This window comes from Trachinotus anak, unplaced genomic scaffold, assembly GCF_046630095.1.
Source record: "Trachinotus anak isolate AG129_WGS33_773 ecotype Australia unplaced genomic scaffold, CSIRO_AGI_Tana_v1 ptg000007l, whole genome shotgun sequence".
NCBI classification, from domain to species: Eukaryota; Metazoa; Chordata; class Actinopteri; order Carangiformes; family Carangidae; genus Trachinotus; species Trachinotus anak.
Window position 1 is genome coordinate 6,391,850 of NW_027273858.1, and position 24,009 is coordinate 6,415,858.

The 24,009-nt window shown below is 38.8% G+C and overlaps 1 protein-coding gene across 1 annotated transcript in view; it reads right to left on the minus strand.

The window, feature by feature from the left end:
* Positions 1 to 224: 224 nt before the first annotated feature.
* The window catches only part of LOC139622658 (inactive phospholipase D5-like), a 50,745-nt gene continuing 26,960 nt past the window's right edge, over positions 225 to 24,009 (minus strand). The window contains exons 2-10 of the mRNA XM_071480145.1: positions 21,397 to 21,533; positions 13,987 to 14,173; positions 11,169 to 11,277; positions 10,747 to 10,874; positions 8,763 to 8,960; positions 5,516 to 5,652; positions 5,173 to 5,338; positions 4,995 to 5,085; positions 225 to 4,285 (exon numbers count right to left, since the gene is read on the minus strand). Of these exons, the coding sequence (XP_071336246.1) occupies positions 3,735 to 4,285; positions 4,995 to 5,085; positions 5,173 to 5,338; positions 5,516 to 5,652; positions 8,763 to 8,960; positions 10,747 to 10,874; positions 11,169 to 11,277; positions 13,987 to 14,173; positions 21,397 to 21,533 (1,704 nt within the window). The 3' untranslated portion in view covers positions 225 to 3,734. The remainder of the gene's footprint in view (positions 4,286 to 4,994; positions 5,086 to 5,172; positions 5,339 to 5,515; positions 5,653 to 8,762; positions 8,961 to 10,746; positions 10,875 to 11,168; positions 11,278 to 13,986; positions 14,174 to 21,396; positions 21,534 to 24,009) is intronic.

Below are 24,009 nucleotides of genomic sequence, written 5' to 3' on the forward strand. Positions count from 1 at the left end.
GTCATTGTGTTCAACTATGCAGCTATCTCAAACCCATCTACTTTCCATTTTGACTTCATCTGTCAGAGAGTGTTGAGAATTGCTCAGTTTTCTTTAGTTTCACTGGAAGGACAGACACACAATCAGTGCACAGGTCATGGAGAAACATTCTGTTCTGTCCTGTTTTTTTGATTTTTTATTTTTTTTGCATGTAGCAGATTGTAAACCTTTCCATCTGCATTCTCTGTTTCCAGAACTTCAAAAGCTCTTCATTTGGAAATATGCCATTAAAGGTGAAGCCCTGGTCCATGTTAACTGTAAAATAGTCACTGTTTTTCATGATCAAAAGTACATGAAGACCTGGGTAGAGGGCACATTAGCAGCATTCCTGTGCCTGTATAATAATTATATACAATAGCAGCATAAAGTAGTGAATTTGACTACAGACAAGCTGTCAGATTACAAGCAATACAGCGTGGGGAAGCAGTGCTTTACAAGAAAATATGTGGACATTATTATTGAGATAATACTCTGTCTGTGCTCTGCTCACTGTATGGAGAACAGATCTACAAATGACACAGGTGATAGTGTTGGCTTTATACAACCATTGGTATCATGAGAGTTATGGATCAGTTTATGGATGGATTATTGGTTGTGTCTCAGAGAGAGAGAGAAAGTGTCAGGGCACACATACAGCAACAACAAAAAAAGGAATTTTAAAAGTATATTTGTTTTTTGCATGTTAGAATAAAACATTTAACTGTTTTTTTCATTACATTACATGTTTTATACCTCACTGTTTTATTAGCTCCACATGATCCTGTGTTATATTGTATTATATATACTGTTTTTCAAAAATTAATAATTTTCTCACCTCTCATTGATATCAAGAAATAGTAACTATCAAGATAATTTCAGTCCAGCAGGAAAATCACTTGCATTCCCTTGATGCTGCCTTTTATATATTTTATAAAAATATATAAAAGGCAATATATATGTTTTATATAAACTTACATATAAACTATTGTAAACCAACATTTATACTTAATCAAGGCTGTTTTTTTTAAAAATGATCACGTCATATTGCAGCAGTTAGGTGAGCTCTTGTTCATCTTCTTGTTCTCATGACATCCTCTAGATGGCAGAAGTTATCCATCATAACCACATCACAATTGTTACAGGGTATGTTTCTAACAGGCAAGTGTCTGATCCTTTACTGGTATTAGTGGTTCAACTGCTTGTATCCTGTCTGTACATATAGGGAGCATATTAAGACAGGACTGAGTCTGTGTAGTGGCTTATGTTTGAGCTGTGGTGCACACAGACCAGGCACCAACACTGTACATATTGTACTGTGCACAACACATAAATGCTCTCAAAACTGATGAAACACTAGATGGTTTCCACTAAAAATCACTTACTCAATTACTTTCATGCCAGCAGCTTACAATTATTTCCATTATCGATTCAGCTTCATTAATTGATTGTTTGGTCCACTGACTTTCAGAAAATGGTTTAAAAAAGTGCCCATAACAATTTCTCAAAGCCTATGCTTTTTTAAAATGTATTATTTATTATTACTATTATTCTTTAAATTGTTTTATTCAAATGTGTGGCTGGGTCTGACCATGAGTCTAAAAACCTAAAGATGCGCTGTGTTATGTCTTTGAGTCTTTTTGTTTTTGGGAACTTCTGCTTAAAAAAGAAAATCAACCGATTACCAAGATAGTTGCAGATTAGTTGATCCGCTGATCAACTAATTGTTTGAGCTTTGTATTATTTTACCACAATGACTTCTCTGTCTTTCACTATCGCAGCTAAGCTTATTACACATTCTGACTGTGATAGCTTCAGTTTACCAGCAGAATTTAATTATTCAATTCATCCTGCAAATTGAATTCAGGCAAAACACTGTTTACGCCCATGCTGCTTTTGCATTAAAGGACTGATAGTAACACTGCAACTTGCTGATGAGAACATCACGATGTAGCTCTCCTTGGTAATGTTTTGCTGTTTGCTTGATTCATTGTTTTGGAAGGTAAAAAATGCTTTTACAAAATAAAACCAAAACCATTGTTGCTAAAAGTTGCAGTCATAGGAAAGAAAGTGTGACATGCAATCATTCAAAATTAAAATGAAAGTTTCTACAAGCTTTCAGTCAAGTGTGAATTACTTGTTCTTTACTAAAAATCCTGTGTATTAAGCTCCAACTCCACATGGTAAAGGTAATATATATTCAGTCACAGGCATGACATTACAAGCCACTGTGTCCTTGAGGTTAAACTGCAGCAACTGCAACTGTCAAGCTCTGTTAAAAATTCATTGTATTGATTTGGCTGATAGCAGAGACCCTCTGGCCCCCTCTTGAAAATCTGCTCCCTTAGTATTTGTTCAATAAGTCACAACACTGCATTTGGAAGGATGCTATAGATATCCATTCAATGCCTCCTTTTTTTCCTAGGATTTGTATATGGAAACAGCAAGGATTATCTATAAGTAGCCTTTCAGATCAATAGCCCCAGGGAAAAAAATATTGCAACTGGGAAAAAATATTGTAATGAAGGCTGTAGTTTTGCAATGGCCATAGGACATTTGGCATTATTTAATGAACACAACTGGATAGATGCATCACCTAATTCAATTATGACCTCTACAAAAAAACATTTTAATATCCACCATCCTGCTGTGTAGAGATATATGACTGGTCAAGCCCTAGCTTGTTTCTACTAGATTAATAGCAATGTTGATCCGTTTTAGCAGTGAGTGTTAAATGGTTCATTTCAGCTCCTCAGTGTTTGGTTAAAAATCCTTTACAGGAATCTGTGTTAATAAATATCAGTTCTAAATAATTTTAAATGCTAAACCTTTCAACATACTTTAACAGAAAACTGTAATTCTATTTTTGTGTCCAGTGACACAGTTAAATAAATTATTTGGCAGGTCCACGTGAGCTGTTTCCATTAATTTCATTACACAGATGTAACCGTTGTCTCGTAAACTGATGGTTTCTGGTTGATTTGGTCTTGGATGAAGATCTGAAGTTACTGGTAAGTTTGCAGTATTACTTCAATGCACAGTAACATACTTAGAATACTGCTTGATAAGCACAAAATTATTTACACAAGGCTAAAGTATCCACTATCAATCTGAGTATGTGAGGCAATTCAGAGATCCACAACATGAAAAAGCTGTGTAGTAAATCTTCCACTTCTTTGGAGTGTATCTTGAATGCTACCTATAGCTAGTGTAGCTACATACTGTACGCTCAATTGCCTCCCATCTCTGCATAGGCATGCAGGTATCATTCCCCCTTTTAAAGGGTGATAAATTAAGACTGCCGTAAACAGTTGAGATAACATATAGTAATAAAACAATCAATACGATTTCATCTGCTTCCTTTGCTTGAGAGACCTCAGCAAGGACAGAAAAAAAAGACTCAGTGAGTAATAAGTTTGTAAGTTATTACAGAGTATTAATCAGTATTTCTTCTTAACCAAAATATTTTGGTTCAGTTCTTAAAGAATCATTTAAAAGTGCCAGACTGCAGAGGAGCGTCTACTTTCCTTCCTGAGTTCTTCCATGTACATTATCAAGTCCTGCAAACCACATATTACTTAAATCTTCAATTTGTTTTGTTTTCTACAAAATGACAATAATAAAATGCTACAAAGACCCAGTGATGTAAGTCCATCGTCACTGGAGAGAGCAGTTCTCCAGAAATCTAATAGTGGAAAGGAACCCATCATGCTTTGTGGTCACAGTGATCTGTTGGAGATCTCTCTGCTGCCGCTGCTCTCAGCTGACTGACTGGGTGGATCCATTGGATTGTCATGGTAACTACCTTGGATTTGTACCCGTCTGTTGTCAAGGTGACTTATTTTGACTTGTCCCCTCTCCTGGTAACTGTCTATAATTGGCTGCAGTCCATTAACAATGCCTTGGTGACTAATTTTGCTTAGTCTGTCATCGTGCTGCCTGGTTTTCACCGGCGTCTGCCCATCATCTTTGTGACTGTTTCTCATTGGTGCAGGTCCATTATCATGCTGGCCTGTTCTGATAGGCACTGGTCCATTGTCGAGGTGGCTGGCTTTTACTGGCACCAGCCTGTTGATCTGGTGCTTGTTGCAAACAGGGATCTTATTGGCTTGCAGGGAGCGGGTGTAACGTGAAAACCAGTCCCTGTCAAACGCAGCTCGTAGCTGCTCCACCACTGTGGTGTTCTTGTCCTCAATTCCCTCTGGCAGACTGATGACCAGGCCTGCTCCTGCATTAAAGGTAAATTCATTCCCCACCCAGTCAAGGTTACCTGTTAGGACATAGAGGAGGAAACAAATAAGTGATCACAGTTGTGATGTGATGTAATGTGAAATATATCTCACAGGACAATAGATGAGACAAAAACACCAGGACAAGATGACCAAATAATAAGCAGAATGTAAACAACGCCAATTAGTATCTATAAACTGAGTCTGAAACGATGTGCTCTGTAAAGGGGAAAAGATACATTTTTTTACAGGAATCCTTACTGCAACCAGGAAGTGATTAGCTTAGCTTAGCTTAGCATAAAGCATGGAAGCAAGGGGAAACAGCTAGTCTGACTCTTTTCAGACAACAGCCAGATGCAGTGACTTTCCAAAGTACTGGGCGATGAATAAACTTGTTTGTCCACTGTTACACAGTGCAGTTACACAACAACTTGTTTTTAAAGGACTTTTACATTTACATTAATTGGCGAAAATGAACACTCAGTGAAGTGCTGGTAGGCGTATTTTGGTGAGAGCCAGATTGCTTGTTTCCATGTGCTTACAGTTTTTATGCTAAACTTGGCTAATCTCTTCCCATCTCCAGGTCCATAGTTATTGTACAGAATTCTGAGTGGTATCAGTCTTCTTAGAAAGAAAACTTCCCAAAATACTAAACTATTCCTTTAAGACCACTGAAACTGAAAATGAGATCTGCATGAAGTGAGCAGAGGTAATTAGGACACAGTCATAAAGTCTGGTCGATGAGCTCACCCAAATAAATGGCTCGGTCTGTCACCATAAACCTGTTGTGGTTTATTCCCTGGAGACTGCCATCCCTCTGCACTCTGGGGTTGAAGAACTTCTACACACACACACACACAGAGGACACAGAGGACTGATAAAATGTATCTTTAGAGTTGTAAATAGTACGTAGTGGCCTTGTACTTACAGCTTCCAGTGAGCAGTTGGCCTGCTCCATACACAGGCTCCTCAGGGACCAGATGAAGTTGAAAGTAAGTGGTTGAGTCTTTTCCCTGCAGCTTATCAGCAAACGAACCCGCACCTTCCTAAGAATCAGAGCCTCCCGGATAAGGCCGTCGATACGAGACCAGTACCTTGGCACAGATACAGACACACACATACTTAGCTGTGGGAACACAGCCAGATGAACATGCAGGTCTAAACAGATTTTAATCACTTGAATCAAAGCAAAGCATTCAAACTTTTGATGATAAAAGTCTATCAAATAATTCCAAAGAAAGCAACTCCTGCAGAGGCAGGGTGGTTCTAACTTGAGGGAGTTGCTGCTGAGGAGCGGCAGGTAATCGGTGATGGAGATGTAAATGAAATGGTGGGCTTCTTGGATGACCCAGGAAATGGCTTCCAGATCACTGCTACGATCTTTGGGGATAAAAACATCTGGGGAGCTCTGTCAACAGAAGAGCAAAGACGGCAAGACAATTAGGAGGTGTTGGTGTTGGTTGATAAGATGATGTCCAACCAGTGACTGCGTACCCCTCTCTGAAATACACAGGGTCAGAGTGATAGAGTGTAAACAGAGGTTTATTACAGCAATGATGTTAACTCAGAAAGGACAGAATTACCATCATGATTATAAACACTTATCATCACAGCAACAAGCTCAGCTCTCATCATCGTTATTGTTCACCTAAAGGACCATTAGGATTTGATTGTATTCCTTTGTTTGTGTGTGTGTGTGTGTGTGTGTGTGTGTGGAGGCTGTGTATGACTTTGTATTTCTTGTACATAAGTGAAAGTAATAAGTGGGAATAGAAATTTCAGTTTTAACTTCTTGTTGATAGGCTCCTGTGAATGTACCTTGTCAATGTTGAACTGTGAGTATGTGCTACTGTGTGTACATTTATTTGTGTTACTATTAATCTTTCAGAGATGGACAGTTCATCCACATCAACAGCTTTCTGCTGCAGGTAGGATAACATCACTATCACTCATCTCCAGGAAGCAGCTGACACTGAAAGACACAGTGTCCTGCAGAGAAGCTGCGCATGAAAAATTTACTCTCCCACCTGACTGTCACCTCCACTAGAGATGGTTGCTGCACTTGAGTGTTGTACAGATTTAAGTTAGAGTATCTTGTTTTAACAGCTGAATATCTTTGTCTAATTTTTGCAATGTTAACTGTTTCTGATCATACACTTATAAGATATTTTGACTTGTCATCACAAGAGAAGCGCAGGTGGAACCATTAACTTTAACAAAAGTTTTTCCCTACACACCCATGGTACAGTTATATTCACTTACTTCGGCTGATTAGACCTCTTCTCAGGAATGTGTGGGTGTATATAGTTTGCGCTGTGAAGGTGGGACAAATTATACGTTTGTCGTTCTTATAACTCCCATCATGACGCCACAGATGGCTGCCTCGGTGTTTTGGTGCGCTCTGCACCAATCACCAGAAAAAATTCCTTGTACGTGAAAACATACTTGGCAATAAACCTGATTCTGATTCTGATCATAGCCCTGGCCAGCTTCAACCTGATCCTAGGAACGATTCCCATGTTAAAGACCTGTGAGCCATCACTTCAAAGAAGATGGATCTATTATTAGTTGGTTTTTATGAGAGTTGGTTGTGTAAGGATTAAAATACAGTGCATTAAAATATGACACATATAACACCATTAAATTACAGTGTTTGCCTGGTGTGAGGCATCCATATTGTTAGGTTTTCAGGTAAGTTGAACGTTGACGTGAATGTGATTAACTACACTATGACTGTATGCAGCATAATCAATCAGAATAACTCAAAATCTGTTATATTATGATATTATATATATTATTGTCTGTTATATAATGAATAGTGAAAGAGTGAACAACCATGCCAGGGAGCAATAATGCACAACAGGCTTTTTTCATGGCAGTGCTCTAACACTGGAAGCTTATTTATAAACATAATTTTACTCCTCTTTCTTCTCTGATTTGGAACAGCTGGTATATTATTAAGAACGGTAAGGATTTGTACAATGGTGAGGGGAAAGAAAAGGGCATCTGGTTTATTCTTCACTAGGTGGATGATGGTGATGCTCTTTTAGAACATGACTGTTTCATTAAGATTTATGGTCTGAGCTGCTCAGTTAGACACCTCTGTTATAAGGGCACTTTTTACAGCTGTAATTAATCTTGTGAAAGATTCTTTGACTCATTCAAGGTTTGCAACTGTTCTACCACCTCTAACGATAACTTCAAATTCACTCACAGGAAATGTAATCAAATCGTTAAAGGTGCACTACATCCAGCACTACTAATCAGAAAAGGTGTTAGAGAGTACTCCCGACAATATATAAAAGAATCAGAACCAGTTATCATGTGTTTGCCTGATCAGCCAAAGCTACACAAATACATTTAGACTCTAAATGAGACGTAAACCTGAAGGGAATTCCTACATAAATACTTCAATTTAGCTTGTTATCCATGTGTGTTTTGTAAAAATAAAACTAAATCTGTTCAACGTTTTTATTCTTTTTTTTTGCATGTAAGTATATTTGTGGATTTTGAACTTTCAAGACCTTGATGACTGGATCTCTTATGTTCGCCTTCTTTTCCAGTGCATTCTGGTGAACTTTGCTTGTATTCCAGGTCTCTTGAGTTTATGGAGGCAAAGTGTGGAGTGCGACTGTGCGTGTTGTGCAACTTTTTTTTTTTTTTTTGCCTCTACTGTATTTAAAACAGTTTTCTGTCCTTTCTTTCTTTTATTTTTTGTGGCTCCTTGTGTGTCTGTTCTGTTCAGCTCATTACACTTGGAGTTGAGCTCTTCCTTTTTGATTCTATGACTTGGGAGATCAACATAAGTGGGAAAAGTTGGTTTGCACAGGTGAAACTAATTTCACTAACGATGGCTCAGCTCCACTAAATGGCCCGATGAGACGCCGGCTCAACTCCAAAGCTCTGAAACCCACTTACGCCTGTTCTCTTCCTGTCATGACACGTCAAAATGTCTGCTGTGAAAAATTTCAATATCTCTTGAAGTGGAAAACTTAAATGGCGCTTTCCTGATTTAAGATGTCAAAATGTTGTGAAACAGACTTGTCCCTGAAATCAGGCAACCTGAGCCAAAGACTGAAGCTCACTTTTGAACAGTCTGCTCTAACATCCTGTTTCAGTTTCTCTTGCTGAAATATGTGAGCCACCACTTAAAATATCATGTACCTTTGAATGTGCGCTATGGTATAAAATTGACTGCTCTGATCTAAAATAGTCACTCTGGTTAACCAGCTATACTTTAGCTTGTTAAGTATCACAAACACTTTTGAAGAGTCAAGAAAGAGACTCAAGAAATTGACGCATGTCTTATGTGTTAAATGATCAGTTTAAATAGATGTTCTCTTTTGAAATCTAACTCTTTTATACAAGCTTTACTTGTGCCATCAGTACAAGGTGTCTCTTATATCACGTGTTGACATGTTAACCTTGTCCTTGATCTATCCACCAAGAATTCCCACATAACAAAAGAATTGCTGTGACTAACGTACGGAACAAACTGGTGCGGCGAGTGTCGCTTACAGAGATGTAGGCCTTGGCCTTGGTGCTGTTGAGAGTGAGCTCCAGAGGTGTGTTCTTGTTGAATAGAGCAAAGAGGCGCTTCGACCAGAAGGAGGGGATGAAGTCTTTATATTGGAGCCCCCAGTAGAGGCTGAACACTCTGTGGAGGTCCAGAGCCAGACAGCTGCAGTTGTACACCAACACACCCAGCTCCTTCCTCTGGAGAACAAACACAGCTTCTGTTAGACCACCATTAGCAGTGAGACAGCAAACATTTACATCAAAATCTCCTTATTATCCTGAACATTATCATCATTACTTTCACCATCGTTGACAAAAATGCTGTCTATCAACATTTCCATTGATAAATGTCCGTCCCAAGTAATCTTAACCTGTCTGATTTTTACTCTTTCAACACTGTCATACATTCATCCACCTACATATACACAGCAGGCACCTTCCCTGGTAAGGAAATATTGCCCACAAGGTCTCATCCAATTACAGGTCTTCGCCCATCGTCACAGCAAAAGCAGGGATTGGTTCTCCTACAGTGGTTTGTCTCTCTGTTCTCAATTTTCTTTCTTTGCCCTCTGCAGAATTTTCATTTCAAAGAGGCACTTCTACATTTCAGCCTCTCAGCCTGTACCTTCTAAATTGCCTCCTCCTTCCCTCGCTCCCTCTGCACACTCTTTCTCTCCCTGCAGTGTTTACAAAAGCAAAATATCCCTAATAAAGCTCATACCCTACTCACTGTAGTCATATTTAACACAGCCTATTTTATTTGCCTCAGAACATACCAACATACATGCTGAAAAAGACTAAAAATACAGTCCATAATGTGACCTGTCATGAGACATTCATGAAAATAAGAAAAAACACAAAACAAATGCAATGTAACTTTGTTTCATTTCATCATTTGATTCTGGATGTTGCATGTTGTTCTGCATGTTGCTTCCACTAAGTGTGTCTAGGGAAGGCAAAATGCCATGAAAAAATTAAAAAAACAAACATGTATTACCACTAAGTATTACTGGATTGTGAAATGTACATATATAAATTTACATTTATAGATTGAATTCCATGAATTAAGGTGTACGGTATAAAAGACATGCTGTATGTCAAAATATGTGGCCACCTTAAACTACTTCATGTTATCTTCCCAAATCAAGCCCCCTTGTATCTTGGGGTGTCTAAATATAGATGAAGCTGCCGAACAAACTGGTCTGCACTTCAATGAACCAAAGATACCCAGCTTTGAAGAAGGAGATGAAAGAACAGCCACTTTCTATTTTTGGATGCCACCACCTCACATGCCTTCACTTAACGCATCCACGCTACGACTTTTTAAAGAAGAGACACTGACATGGAACTCATGCGTAAATATAAGCCGACTATCTGTAAAAATGTGTTTTTGATAGGGCACATAAATTTTACATAAATGCAACATATGCATATATGGAGCATGTCAGCATATACAGTTTGGACCTTGCTATATTTCAACTGGACACTCTAGCACATTTAAAAACATATAAACATCACTACTGAGTAAAAATTAAAAGCAAAGCCCTTATTTAGTTATTGTCCATGATACACATACTGTATATTATATATAATATGTCTGTATTTGCAAAACATATTAATTACTTAATTACTATTTTAAGTTATTTTCGATGATTCAGCTTTCAAAAAGCATTTCAAATAAAACGCTGTACTTTTGAGCCTGGGCCAGTAGGAAAGGCTAATCAAAGCACTTCCCATTAGGGAATACAGGACTTGTCATGTAATTAAATCTCATGTAGATCTGATAAGATGGATACAAAATGACAGCACATGGTGTACACTGAGACGCTGAGATCAAAATATGGGAATTTATTTCCACAAATGTCTCTGCCACAGCCTGTTTTTGTGTGTGCACAAATATTTAAGCATAAATGTGTGTGAAGGACTCTGTGCAGAATGTGTGTCTCTGTGTGTATTCTGTGATGTGTGGTGTTTGGTCTGATACTGTGGCCAGAGATCTCCAGTCCATGCTGGCGCTGCCGATGTAGAAATGTCTCCTGTCAACCACCCAGAAGGAAGAGAGGAGGTGACCTTTGGTCAGAGCTGTCATGTTCACATAGTGGACCTCAGCATCTGCAAATGGAGAGAAAGAGAAGCAGAGATGTCAAGAAACAGACAAAAGGCAGCAAGAAAAACAAAGAGAGGAAGATTGAAATAAAGTAAGTTACATGTGAAACAAGGAGAGGGATAAAAAGAGATCAGACCACAGATGAGAGGAAAGATGGAAAGTGAGCGAGAGAGTGAAAGGACTGAGGACAAATGGGGAGAGAGGACAGTCAGCAGACTAAACAGACAAAGCTGAGCTGCAGCGTGTTTGAACACAAACAGACACACAGAATGTATGATACAGTGAGAGTGAGTGCTGACTGTGGCTGGCGAGCATCCTGAGCTCTGTCGAGTCGTTCATCTCGCTGGAGATCTTCAGCTGGATTCCTTTGGCTTTCAGCCCCTGCAGCCTGGACAGCAGAGCCCTGCCCTGAGGCAAACACACCAACAAATCACTGCTGTCACATGGAATCCATGCAGCGTGTATGCAGACAACATTCTTGTTTAGTTTTTGGATTTTCTCTAATATTGTGGCACCAGCAGTGGTCATTTATGTCCTATTTTAAACTGTATTTCCTGGGGATCACTTTTTTGTGGATTCATTTTTATGAAGTATTCATGTTTGTGTGCGACACTCTTGTCTTTGTTTGTTCAGTCACACTTCTGGTCATTCTAACTATCCAATAACATACATCCTGCTCTATATTTACAACAATGCATTTTATAAAATCCATAAACTATGCATACCGATTCACTCTTTATTGTATCACACATTAAACAGCAATTTCAAAAAGCAATGGATATTCATGTGCAAATGTCACAGGTCATTTTGAGGTACAACAGTGAAACAATGCTTTCACTTAATCCAAAGACTACTTTTCAGTTTAGAGGTGTTTTCTCATAACCACAACCAGAATGCAAAATATGTAAGTGACTCTTTTCATGCAGTACACTGCTGAGCTGAGTGGAGTTAAAAACCCATCAATCCTCATTGGTTTATCTTAAGAGTTGAAGAGGGATTTCAGAGCTTTGAGACATCTGAGATATAAATTAGGTAAACTGGGCTTCATTTCAATACCCGGAAGATGTGTATAATATTTTGTTCTGTCAGTATAGATCGTTTTACACCAAACCTGCCAGAGGAGACACTGTTGACATTGGGAAGTTTGTTGTTTCATAACATATTGGAATTTTATAGAATGACTGTTAAAGTTGTTTTGGCAGAAAGCCTGTGTTACAAACTGGGGATACGAAGATTTAAAGACATGGGAATTTGGCAAGCAGTGTGTTTCCAATGAAATAAACTATTTACTGTAGCTGCATTATGGGAAATAGAGGGAAGGAAGTTTTATTCCCTTTTAAAGTTTACAATATAATCTTACCTGTTATAAACATTCCTGAGCTTCTACTTATTCCAAGAGAAAGTCCTCCATTTGATAATGTTTATGAGTTTTGTATCAGGCTTTTATGCAGAAAACTTCAGAAATCAGAAATGAGTCAAAGAAGTCTCTAATATCTCTGCAGATAGTCAGCAACCACATCACCATTCATGCAGCAGTGACATGTGAGGGAAGCTCATTGTCTTGCACAGCACAGTTCAGGAAACTCCAGCAAAGTCTCATGAATTCCTTCCACTTTTTGTGATTTGAGGCGATGTAGCTGACGATGCCTTTTTTAAACGTTTGTGTGTGGGAAAAAGTTAGCTACAGCTGAACCGGTGGGTGTCACAGAATTCAGCTGTCACACTTTAAAATAAATTTACAGAACTGACAGTAATCCTTCTCAATGTGCGTTCACAAAAATATCAATATTGTTATGAGGACACAAGCAGACATGCAGTGCACACGCCTGCTACAAGAGCATCTCCACCTCCACCCCTCGCAGCTTTTCCTTTACAGTATATTAAATTTCCTGGTCCAGCCTCCTTCCTGATGGGGTGTCTTTTTTTGGCAACTGTTTGCGGACAGATTGCTGCAGGCTGAAAGGCCATTAGCTCCTCTGCTCTGAGGCCTCTGAAGGAGCTTTCCAATCAACTGCCTCTGGCTTTCATTAGACCTGACGTCCTCTATTTCTTAAAACAGAACCGTGTATGTGTGTGTGTGTGTGGGTGGGTGTGTGCTTGTGTGCATAAAGCCTGGCCAAACCCTATAAGGCAACTGCCAATAACACACATCCGGTTCAAATCCAAAATTAATAGCTTGCTTCAAGCAGCCTGAAAATAATCCAGTCTAGTAGTTTACCAGCAAGAACAACTTTAAAAGGACAGTTATTGATTTCCTACTTTGGGAATCATTTGTGGCTGTTCACCTATCATACTGTCAATTCATCATTTCATCTACTTGGACATTATTGTCTGTCTTGGCGGGAAGAAGACAGATCTCTTAGTTGAATCACCTCTGTCTGTAAACCTGATTCCCTGGTGAATTCTGGGAGGCTTTCACTACACCTACTCTTCTGGGACACCACAATATGATAGGCTTATAAAATACATTGTTAAAGATTGAACCAGTGGCCTAATTTTTCAATATTTCAAAAACAGCAACAGCAATATTAAGAATACTCTCACAAAAAAAACGTTTTCCTTTTTTCCTTTTTTCCTGTCCCATTAATCATCTCATGGCAGATTTATCTTGTGACCACTTGGACGAGGCCCGACCATGAGGTTGAGAATCACTGGACAAAACTGTCTGACTGTACATAAAGTGCTTAAAACTATTTCCAAGCTGTGACAGTAAAATGCTGCATATTTATACATCAACAATCTAATAATGTTGTATAATACTAATAATGATAATATATCACTTACAGGGGCTATTTTTCTGCAGAGTGAGTACATTTAATTTTATACTTTCTTTCTTACGTTATTATTTTACTAATAATACTTTCTACTTTTATTTAAGTAGAATCTTACTGGGGAGGGAAGGTGAGAAGGTATTTTGTTGCATTGGTACTTTTACTTAAGTAAGGCATCTGAGCACTTCTTTTTCCACAACTGATTATTGTGTAGAGGAGGCAAAGAGGCCAATTCATGCAAAGACACAGAAGAGGAGACAGACAAAAGGTAAAATCAGACACAAAGTCTAAATAAAAGCCACAACTTTAGTAGAGTCAAGTCTCTGTTGGCTTGCTCTGGTTTTACCTGTCTGGCAGCCGGCTGGAAGCTGGATTCATAATCGGAGGAGTTGAGGCACCACTCTGGGGAAACTATCTCTACGACACGAGTAGCTCGGTCCAGTAAGTTGTACAGCCCCACTGAGAGAGGCAGGGGGGATGAACCATTGTCTAAGAAGGAGATGTCTTCTGGTATGTTCTCAACAAGCACCGCTCTGTGGAGAATAGTGAGAAAAAACTGAGCACATTAAAAAAGAGCAGCAAAAAGCCAAAAAAGCATCATTAGGGCAGGCCATAGAGACCTGTTAATGGAAGGTTCATGGACTGTCACAAAGCAATTATGTGTTTGCATTAGTGGCAGAATTATTATGAGCTATGTGACTGAAAGGTTATATTCCTTCTGTCCTCAGTAAAAACTCCTCTAAGCGCGCTTCTTTCTCTCTCTCTGGATTGTTAGCTTAATGAGAAAAATCAAGATTTCCACTCCACCATGCCCTTAGCATCATTAAATCTTGTACAGGTTTCCTCTGGCAAGGGCTGGGAATAAGTGAAGGTTGACGTTTAGAGCTGTCAGCAGTGTAGATTCAATCTCACCTAGTCAGGGAAAAGGGATGCATATTTGCTGTATTCTTGTTGGTTCTTCATATATGCTACTCCCTACGCTATCATATGGTGCCTTTTAATATCATCATCAGCAGTCTGGAGTAATATATTGTAGTTTCAGCAAGTATAGTATATGAATAATACAATAAAATCATAAACTGAGGCAATACAAATCTACTTTATGTCAGATTCAATGGATTGCAGGATGTACTGAACTGCTGCAGCTTTGAGATTATCTGCTGAAGATTCAGTACATCAGACATTTCTCTTTATAATAAAACTGTACCACCGACCTAAGTGTTAAATGACGTGGAAAATGTTCTCAGTGATAGGTGTTTTGCTTTTTAATGTTTTGAATACATCACTGTGAATATCTCTGCACTTTCTGCCATGGTGTAATGTCAAGTTATCTGGCTAACTGTGACTCTCAGCTCTCCCTAATGTATTTCCAGTTCCCACTTTACCCCACCGGGATGTCTGAAAATGACAGGAGCATTACCACTGGAGTCAACAAATTAAATTACCCATGGCAGCCCTAGATCTGCAGCCACACAGAACCAGGCTATTAACAAGCTCCAACGCTCACTGCATTCTGCCTGTATCTGGCTTAAATATCGATCTCTGCCAACAGGATCTTAAGAAACAAATATAAAGGGGAAGAGGGGGATCAGCAAGGGTGAGCAGCTCAGATGTAAATTCCTGTCCACAAAACCAACAAAACCACTCCTGCACAAGAATTCATTCACTTCCACATGAAAGGATGAATTATGGCAAGAAATGTTATGGGAAATATGCTGCATACTGTGCTCTAAACTAAGCCATTGTGAAAGTGTGCATGCAGGCAGTGAGGCAGGGGATATGCCAAGAACAATCTTATACCTTAAGACTCTTATTAAACATGACATTATTTTAGTCTAATCAACGCAATACTTCCACAACTATTAATCTCATCAGTGCAGTCATAGACAGGATGTCATCATGACTGAAAGGGCAACGACATTTGCTGGTTGGTCATGTACTACAATCCTTATAAAAAGGATGCATCAAAACGAGAATCTGAGTGACCAAAGCAGGGAGCACAGAGCTGAAAGAGGCACTGACACTGACAGGAACTGAAGTGTGTGATCATTCTCTGTGAGTCCCATCACTTTGAGTGACACCTTTCACATTACACATAGTCATTTGATCCATTGTTGATATAACAATATTGATTAGAGCAGCTTTAAAATCAGCTCCTGCAGCGGTGTAGAGTGTTTTCATTGTGTTGTGTATTGATTAATCCTTGGCCTCTTGGTTAATTAAATCAAATTGCATATGAAGTCCAAAACTTTGGAGGGCTCAGTGTAAAGTTGATGTCATTGATCAAGTTAGAATCACATACACAGTACACCACCTCTAAACTGTAGCAAAAGTGTCTATGAACTGGTGAAAAACAAGATTAATTTTCCCTGATTTTTCAAACTTGTGGCTATGAAACATAGTGGCGTTTGTCCTGGTGGACTCCCTGGTGAGGGCTCTGTAATACCGAATAGATCTTAGCACTCGGACCAGTCAGAGCACAGGGTCAGCCAACGTGTGACAACTCAGGGTCTAGTGAGTGCTTCACTCAAGGGCACACTGGCGGGAGCATGTGCTGCAGGCGATAATGTACTGGCAACACATTGAGAGGCACACTGCCAACTGCACAGCATTCCTGGCTAAAGCAAAGCTAGGTCAGGTTTTGGAAAGTGGCCAAGGGTCAAACTGTAGGACTCACACCCTCTGTGATGATAACATGCTAATTTCTGCTCATCAAAATGCCAATCAATATGTTTATTGAAGCACTGGTCACAAGTAAAGTCCCTGAGGGTTTTATTATGGTGGATGTTCTTTCATTTGTCAGCTTGAACACGGAACACCCTGACAGTGAGTGAAATGAAGAATGAAGAGTGAAAAGACAAAAGGAAACTAATACAGTGAGCTGAGATAAAATTACAAAGAAGATTAACGATCATACGTTGTAGCGTATCCTCTGTTCTGAAGAGACAGCAAAAACTAGGACAGCTCCAGTAAACACCTCACGATGACGAAAAACAAGGATGGATGGAAAACAGATTGAAGAGGACGAGAGGTAATCTTATTCTGAAAGAAATCCTCTCAGGCCACTCTAATGGCTTTTACGTATGATGAATGGGGATTCTGAGATGGTTCAAGCAGCCAGACAGATTTTGGTATTAAAGGAAGAGAAAGCAGGGACGCAGAGGTTATTTCTGCCTGCAATGGATTCATTGATTTTATGCAGTCTATGGTGTCCACTGTTAGTCCCCTACTTGTAACCCATCTGCAAACTCATGGGTGTGATTCAGCCCTAGCAGCCGACACCTAAGTGGTGTAAACAGGATGGGGTGTTTGTGCTCACATGAAACAGCAAGACAGAGAAACAGAGAGTGTGTGTGTCTGGATGTAAAATCCCTCCCTCTCAGAATGATAATGGATTCCCATCTTCTCTTAGAGATAGGTGAGAACAGCTAGATCACTTAAATTTATTCTGTTACAATGAACTCTCCCTCCTGATGTTTTCTTCCAAAAATATTTCAACTCCATTATAGAGCTGTCACGGCTGAGGTAAGTTTACAGCTTAAATAAACAGTAAACATCATATGAAAATCATTAAACATGTCAGGATAATGCTAATGCTTGTGATACTGTGTGCTTGCTATAGCAGTAAAAATCAGAGTCAGCTCCTGACATCTGATATAAATTACCCACCGTCTCAAAAGCTGCCCTGAGCTCTGGGTGTACAGCAATGAGAACATTAATATGGGTATCACAGGGCCTGCTACTGTTCTGCTCCCCGCATGCGATTCATTTTAAAGGGAAATGTTAAGTCCAGTGTTTCACCAAAACACTGCTGTCACAGTAAACACACTTACTATGCAAATTTCAATGCACTACCTGAACCTTGAACCACTTCAGGATGTTTCCTGCCTCTGTGTTTATGTAAATGAATGTAGACAGCAAGTACTTAGTTTATTACATTGTTCCTTGTCTGTCACAAGTGGTGTTTCCAGACATGACTGATGGCCAATAGTTTGACTGATCCACCTCATCATTTGCCAGACCTGTTAAGCTCCTATACTGTATACCTCGATGTTCCCCATGCTGGTTGCTGAGTCTCAGAGACGCCAGCTACCTTCGCTCCAGTCAGTCCTGCTTCATAAGAGAGCAATTTGATTAGTTTGGTTTCCTAGTTTCTGTGGCTTGTCCAATTGTTTTCCTCTGCCCATTCTGTTTTTCTTGTTTTGTGTTGGCTTCAGCAAAGATCTAAATTAGATTTTTGAAGCCTGAAATTGTGCATGTGGCGTGTTCTGTGCTCTGCCTTTGAGCCAGCTGCTCCAGTTACTTTCAAGTTCAAACTTACGATAGTTGTCACCTAGGTGTTTATTAGGGAGATTTATAATAACATAGAGATAGGTTGTTCCTGAATACTGACAGCAACTGATCACCAGGTGGTTAACTGAACTTGCTAACTGAACTGACAAAACTTATGTTAGCTTGACTTGTTTAGATTGGAGGGTAAAAATGGTAAAAAGCAATATTACCAGCATACCTGCCTTAAAATGCTTTGTAATTATGACATAAACTGTGAAAACTGTGTTAAATTATCACAAAAATGTACTCAGTTAACATAAAAATGACAAAACATTATGCCAACATTGTCTGACTAAATGACCAAATTACTTCAGATCCGTTAGCCTATGGGTCGATGTTTCCCACCCACTGTAAACTGGCTGAATACTGCCCTCTCTGAAACCCACACACTGTATATTCACTAGCAACCAATCTACACATTACTGAAGTCTTAGCTAAGACATGTTTTAAGTTTTAAAGGTCTATCCCAGCTGGCTTGTAGTCACTAACTTAAGAAGGACTGTACATACTAACTTAGTGATAGATTTATGTGTAGAAGGGCATTTGAGACAATGCATGTAAATCCAATTAAGTGTGTTATATCTAGTAGCTTACAGTAGGTCAAGTCAGTTCCAGGAAACATGATAAGGTGCAAGAACCACCCTGCTATTTTAAAATACTGACGGAGAAAGCACATTTGCTCTCAGAAATGTTTTGAAATGTTGTATCCTGAAGCAGCCGCCTGCTCAGGAGGTGCTAAAAGCTCCACAGATTTTGAGGATGAGTTAAGTCTGGTTCTCCACGCATGATTCTGCTATTCCACAAGGCAACTGCAGATCAATACTAAGCTGCTTATCAGTCATCTGACGCCAGGCAATTACACATCTACATGAGGGATACATCAGACTGGCATTTGGATAAAACCAGATGAGAGGGTATAAGCTTATTTTCTTACAACAACCAAGATAGATAGATACTTAATTGTCATTGCACTGATAAAACAATACAACAAATCTTAGTTCAGCAGCACTCCATATAGCAGTATCCTAAAATAATAATATAATATCCTAAAATAATAAATAGTTATACTCACTAAAAAAAGGAATATATCCTAAAATAAATAGTATAATCCTAAAATAAATAATATAATCGCTAAGCCGAAAATAGTCATAATAAAATAGACTGACAACCAAACAACACACACAGCTGTAAGCCTGAAGTTGTTCACCCTCAGTGGGGAAAATTATAAATCAAATTAATCATATGTTTGACTGCTCTGCAAGGCAAATACATGAAGCAACAATCTGGACCATATTTTCTTTGTAGATGCACAATAGCAGCAACCTATCTCAGGTCTCCTGCTCTTGAAATGCAAGCATTAGCATCATTCATTATGCAGGCAGAACAAGATATAAGGGAAATCTACACAACAAAACAACCAACTGTGTGTGACATGTCTAAATTACAACATCACAAACAAAAAAGCTGCTGAGTCATTATGTGGGCAACTAAAAGGCTCAGGAAGAGCTTTTTATCTGTGAGAGGAGAGTAATGGCTGCAGAGCACCACAGCAGGCCTGTCTGCTGTAATTATTTAAAGATTATTTATTAGAAAAAGTCTTGGATTTCATTTTAAGTTAAGTGTTAAGTTAATTGCTGGAAAGTGTGAACATTTGGTGTAAGAAATGACATTTGAGGAATTATGAGTTCCTTTAAGAATTTAAGTGAGCATGAGCAGGGCTCGCTGCACCCTATTATCAATGCGCCAGTCTCATAGTAATCTATCACTTTCTCTACTTTACAGTGGAAATTGCTTAGAGCAAAATACTTTATGAAATCATTAATTATGTTGAACTCGCACACCCTATAGCTCTTTCAAATGATGCATGTCACATTAAAACTTCATCATTAACTTTATGGGATATATATATAACAGTGCACACTTGGAGATGTGACAGCACATATTTCCGAAATCTGTTTGGAGTTAAGTCTGCAACTGACAAGGCCCCCGTCATCCCAGACAGCAAGACAATAACAGCTGATGAATCTATTCATCTCTCACTCATTCCAACCGCAAATCTACCCTGACATCTTCCTCTTCTCCTCCCTCCATCTGGTTCACCCTTGCTCCCCATCATCCCTCCCCCAACCTTGCATTCATCTCTCATTCTACCCTGAAGCTCCAGGAGTCCTTCAGAGGAGGAGAGGGCTCCAATTTTAGCTTTGCAAGTTGCCGGAGTTCTCTGGAAGGCTGTTTAAATGGGTGATTTGAGGAAGATGAGGGCAAGAGTAGATGGACACAGACATAATGAAAGAGAAGGAGGGAAGTAATTCAAGGCTGAATGGTAAATTGAATGATAAGAGTCTAATGGTACCAGCAGGAATGGGAGACTAGGAGAACAGGGACTGCTGCATCAGCCAAACGACTGCTGATCAACCAGTTTCACTCTGGAAAACCAGGATATACTGCAGTGGTCTTCAGCCTTTTTTGTTGAGGATTCACATTCTGAAAACAGACTGTAGAAACTTGCTATAGTCTGGTATAAAGTAACTTTCAAAACAACCTGGTCATCATTTCAGGGCAGTGGGGGTGGCAACAATAGGATCAGGCTGAGGGAGCAAAGATTTGTTATGTATTGGTGCTACTACAAGAGGTTTGCAGCCCGTAAACTGCAGTTTATATTAAGCCAGAGGGTCAAACCTGCTGGGTCGCAACATTGCACAGATTGAGATTACTTTATGTTCAAAAACTAAAAACTATTTGTTTCTCCCAATGGAAGCTGGTGGAACACAAAGCAAGGCCAAGGCAAGCCAAATGGGTGAAAGAAATCCGGGTTTCATTCATAAAAGATATTAACACCAATGGCATAAACTAGAGGTCCCTATAATTCAAAAATATTTACAGTATTACAATAAATTACTTTTTTACTCTACTGTTTTCTGTACTCAATATAGCTTCTATAAATTAAGAAACCCTCAGTTGTTTCTTCCCATAAATTATTTGGCTTATAAACAATGCCACAAAATAGAGACAATGGGATGAACTAAGAAAAAAAAACACATTTCATTGTGTAGCAGAATGTAATTAGGGACAGATATTGTTGCTTAATAATAACTAATAATGATAATAATAGTAAAGTCTAATATGACATAATACAGCAGTTTCCAGCTCAGAGGTAAGTGCCACCAAAGGGGTCAAAACATAAATTTGAGGGGATTTGATTTGAGATGAATAAAAGAGGAAGAAGGCACAAAATCAAAGTTTGTTTTGTCTTCGTCTTTGCTTTCTTTCTTGACTTCAGACCTCTGAAACAGCTTGATGTCAAACATTCTGGTAAAGAAAAAAACACACTTTTGCTAAACTATTCGTAAACGTGTCCAGACAAAGGCTGTGATGAGGGGTCCATGGACAATGAACTGTGTGATTGTGGTTCTGAATTTCTCACCTGCAGTCCCTGCTACAGTTCTCCTCTGTGATCCCATCTTCATCCTCGCCCCAAATGTCCACAGCTGAGAAAATCAGCGCCACCAGTATGGCGAAGCAGCACACCAAGGCAAAGATCACAATGCACTTCTGCTGAGACTGCAAGAAAGAGGAGGAAAGCAACATTGATTTCCAAGGTGTATTTTCTACTCTTCAACACTTCTGTAAAAACAAGGCCAAAGTGCCCCAACCTTGGCTCCCATTAGCTGGCTGCTCTGGTTGACACATCTCCTGATTTAATGCACACCTCAGCAGGTCATAACATCATACAAAGGGGAATTTAACACAAACATGTAGAGGGGCACTGTATGACCTCGCAACTTCAGGCTTTCATATACAGAATGAGGAATGAGAAGAATAGCCAGAGGAAAGAAAGAGAAAGAAAGAGTAATGAGAGACGAAGAAAAGAAAGAGAACAACACGATCAACAGAATCTAAACTAAAAAGGAAAAAAAAAGACATTTTTTGACATTGGCCTTATTTTAGCCATTAACATTGGATATTTGGATAAAGTCCAAATGATCCCATATGTTAGAGATGGAAGTAAAGGTCACTGTGATGTGAAGATGTGAAGGAGACAAATTCACAGCTGTTAGTCTTCCAGCAGCTTGCTTCAGTCCATCTGTTTACAGAGTATGTCACAACATGACTATGTTTATGTTTTTACTGCTATACCTCAATACCCACAAACCTTTTTGTATTAATAATTACGGGTAAAATATGAATTATTTATTATTTCTTATGCTTAATATGATGTACAGTATGTTAAACCAATTTAATAAACATATATATGGTGTAATTTAGTAATATCCCACCTTTGTGAAATCCCTAAAATGACTTGATTAATAAGTGATATTTAAAGTAGATAACATGGCAGATGAAAGCTGTTATAATTACATTTTTAAAGGTCTCTGTTACATTGTGTCATCCTATAAGAACAAGATTTTTTTTTTTTATTTACGAACTGCAAAAATATGTGCTGCTCAGAAGCTGCTGGACATGAAGTAAAATCAGTTTAAGGATTCTGGTAAGTGTTTAACTATAATAGTGATTATTTTGCATGTTCTTCTTTATCATAAAACCTTACACACTTACACACCTGTACCATAAGCAGGTTCCTGTCATCTCACCTTCATGTCATTATCTAGACTCTGTCATTTTGATCCAAGTTATGAAAAATTGTGATTTTGTTTAATTATCCATAAAGTAAAAAAAAGTCAGGTCTTGTGCTTGAAGTCAGCGTTGATTTTTTGAGCATTTGGCTAAGTCTTTCTCTAACCTCAACCGAGTGCTTTCAGTGCCAAAACTTAACCATAAAAACATGAATGAATTTCGCTGCAGTTAATTTGAGCACATATTGTAGCGAAAACAGTCAGTCAGTATTTTCATACTGACATTTGATGTTAGATATGTTCTGTGTGAACATTTTGCAGCTTTACAGATACGTTCATTTCCTCATTATGTTGATAAATGTAATTTAATTTAGTCTGAATGACATTCCATTCAAAACATATTTGCTGTTTCAAATGTCATTTCCGTAAGACAGGGTTGTTTTCAAACCAGGTATTTTGACTTATAAAAGATAAAACAAAAAAATTAATTATGGCTGTTTTTCCTGCTATAACATGTCAAAATGTCAGCTGTGAAAAAGGCCTATTAAATATCTCTGCTTGAGACCTGTGCATTGATTAATATGTGACACTGTAGTAATAGTCAGTGGTGTTTTAAAAAGGTAATTTTAAAAAGGTAAACACTGCATGATTATCCATCATTACTTTATAATGATGTAGTCCTCACTTCATTATATTTAAGTTTTTAATTAAACCTAGCATTAGAAGTCAACAACACAATACAATAAGTGTATCTATTGTAGACTCAGGGTGTCCTCACTCATGCTTTCAATGTAGTGAGCCACTGATGTACAGTACATTTTGACCCAGTTACTGGGAAACGCCCCAGCTATTTGTAAAACAATAACAAATGTATCCTAATCCCTTTGAAAGACGCCAGAAGAGCCAAAACTAATTATCCTTTAACACAGCAGATCATTAGCGCAGTCAGCTATAGACTCATTATCCTGAGAGACAAATCTCATATTATACACCATTGACCTCTGTGAGCCATACAAAAACAAAGCCTTGGTTATTTTTATGTGTTTCTGGTAGCTGAAGACATTCGTGTCCATAGGTTCTCATGTGGGAATTAAATTAATCTAGCAGCCAGTCAATGGATCGTCCCCGGTGGACCACAGAGACACTGACAGGGATATTCAGCCTCCCATTCTCCTCCTCACATGACCATCTGTCTGAGCTGATGTCTGACATGGGAATAATGTTTTCTATTTCTTGGCAGTGCTGGTAGGTGGAATATTATTCCTATATCTGTATTCACGGTCTGCTGAACCAGCATGTTCACTCTCAATGCTCAGGTCGGTGCAAAGGTTATCTGAAGGGGTGACAGTAGCATGAAGGTTGAAGTGAATGACCCACTGACCATAAGGCAACTGGTTCATATCCTCAGACTTGATTGGAAAAATGTGGGTTAAGGGAAGAAAAAAAAACATGAATCTCCCACT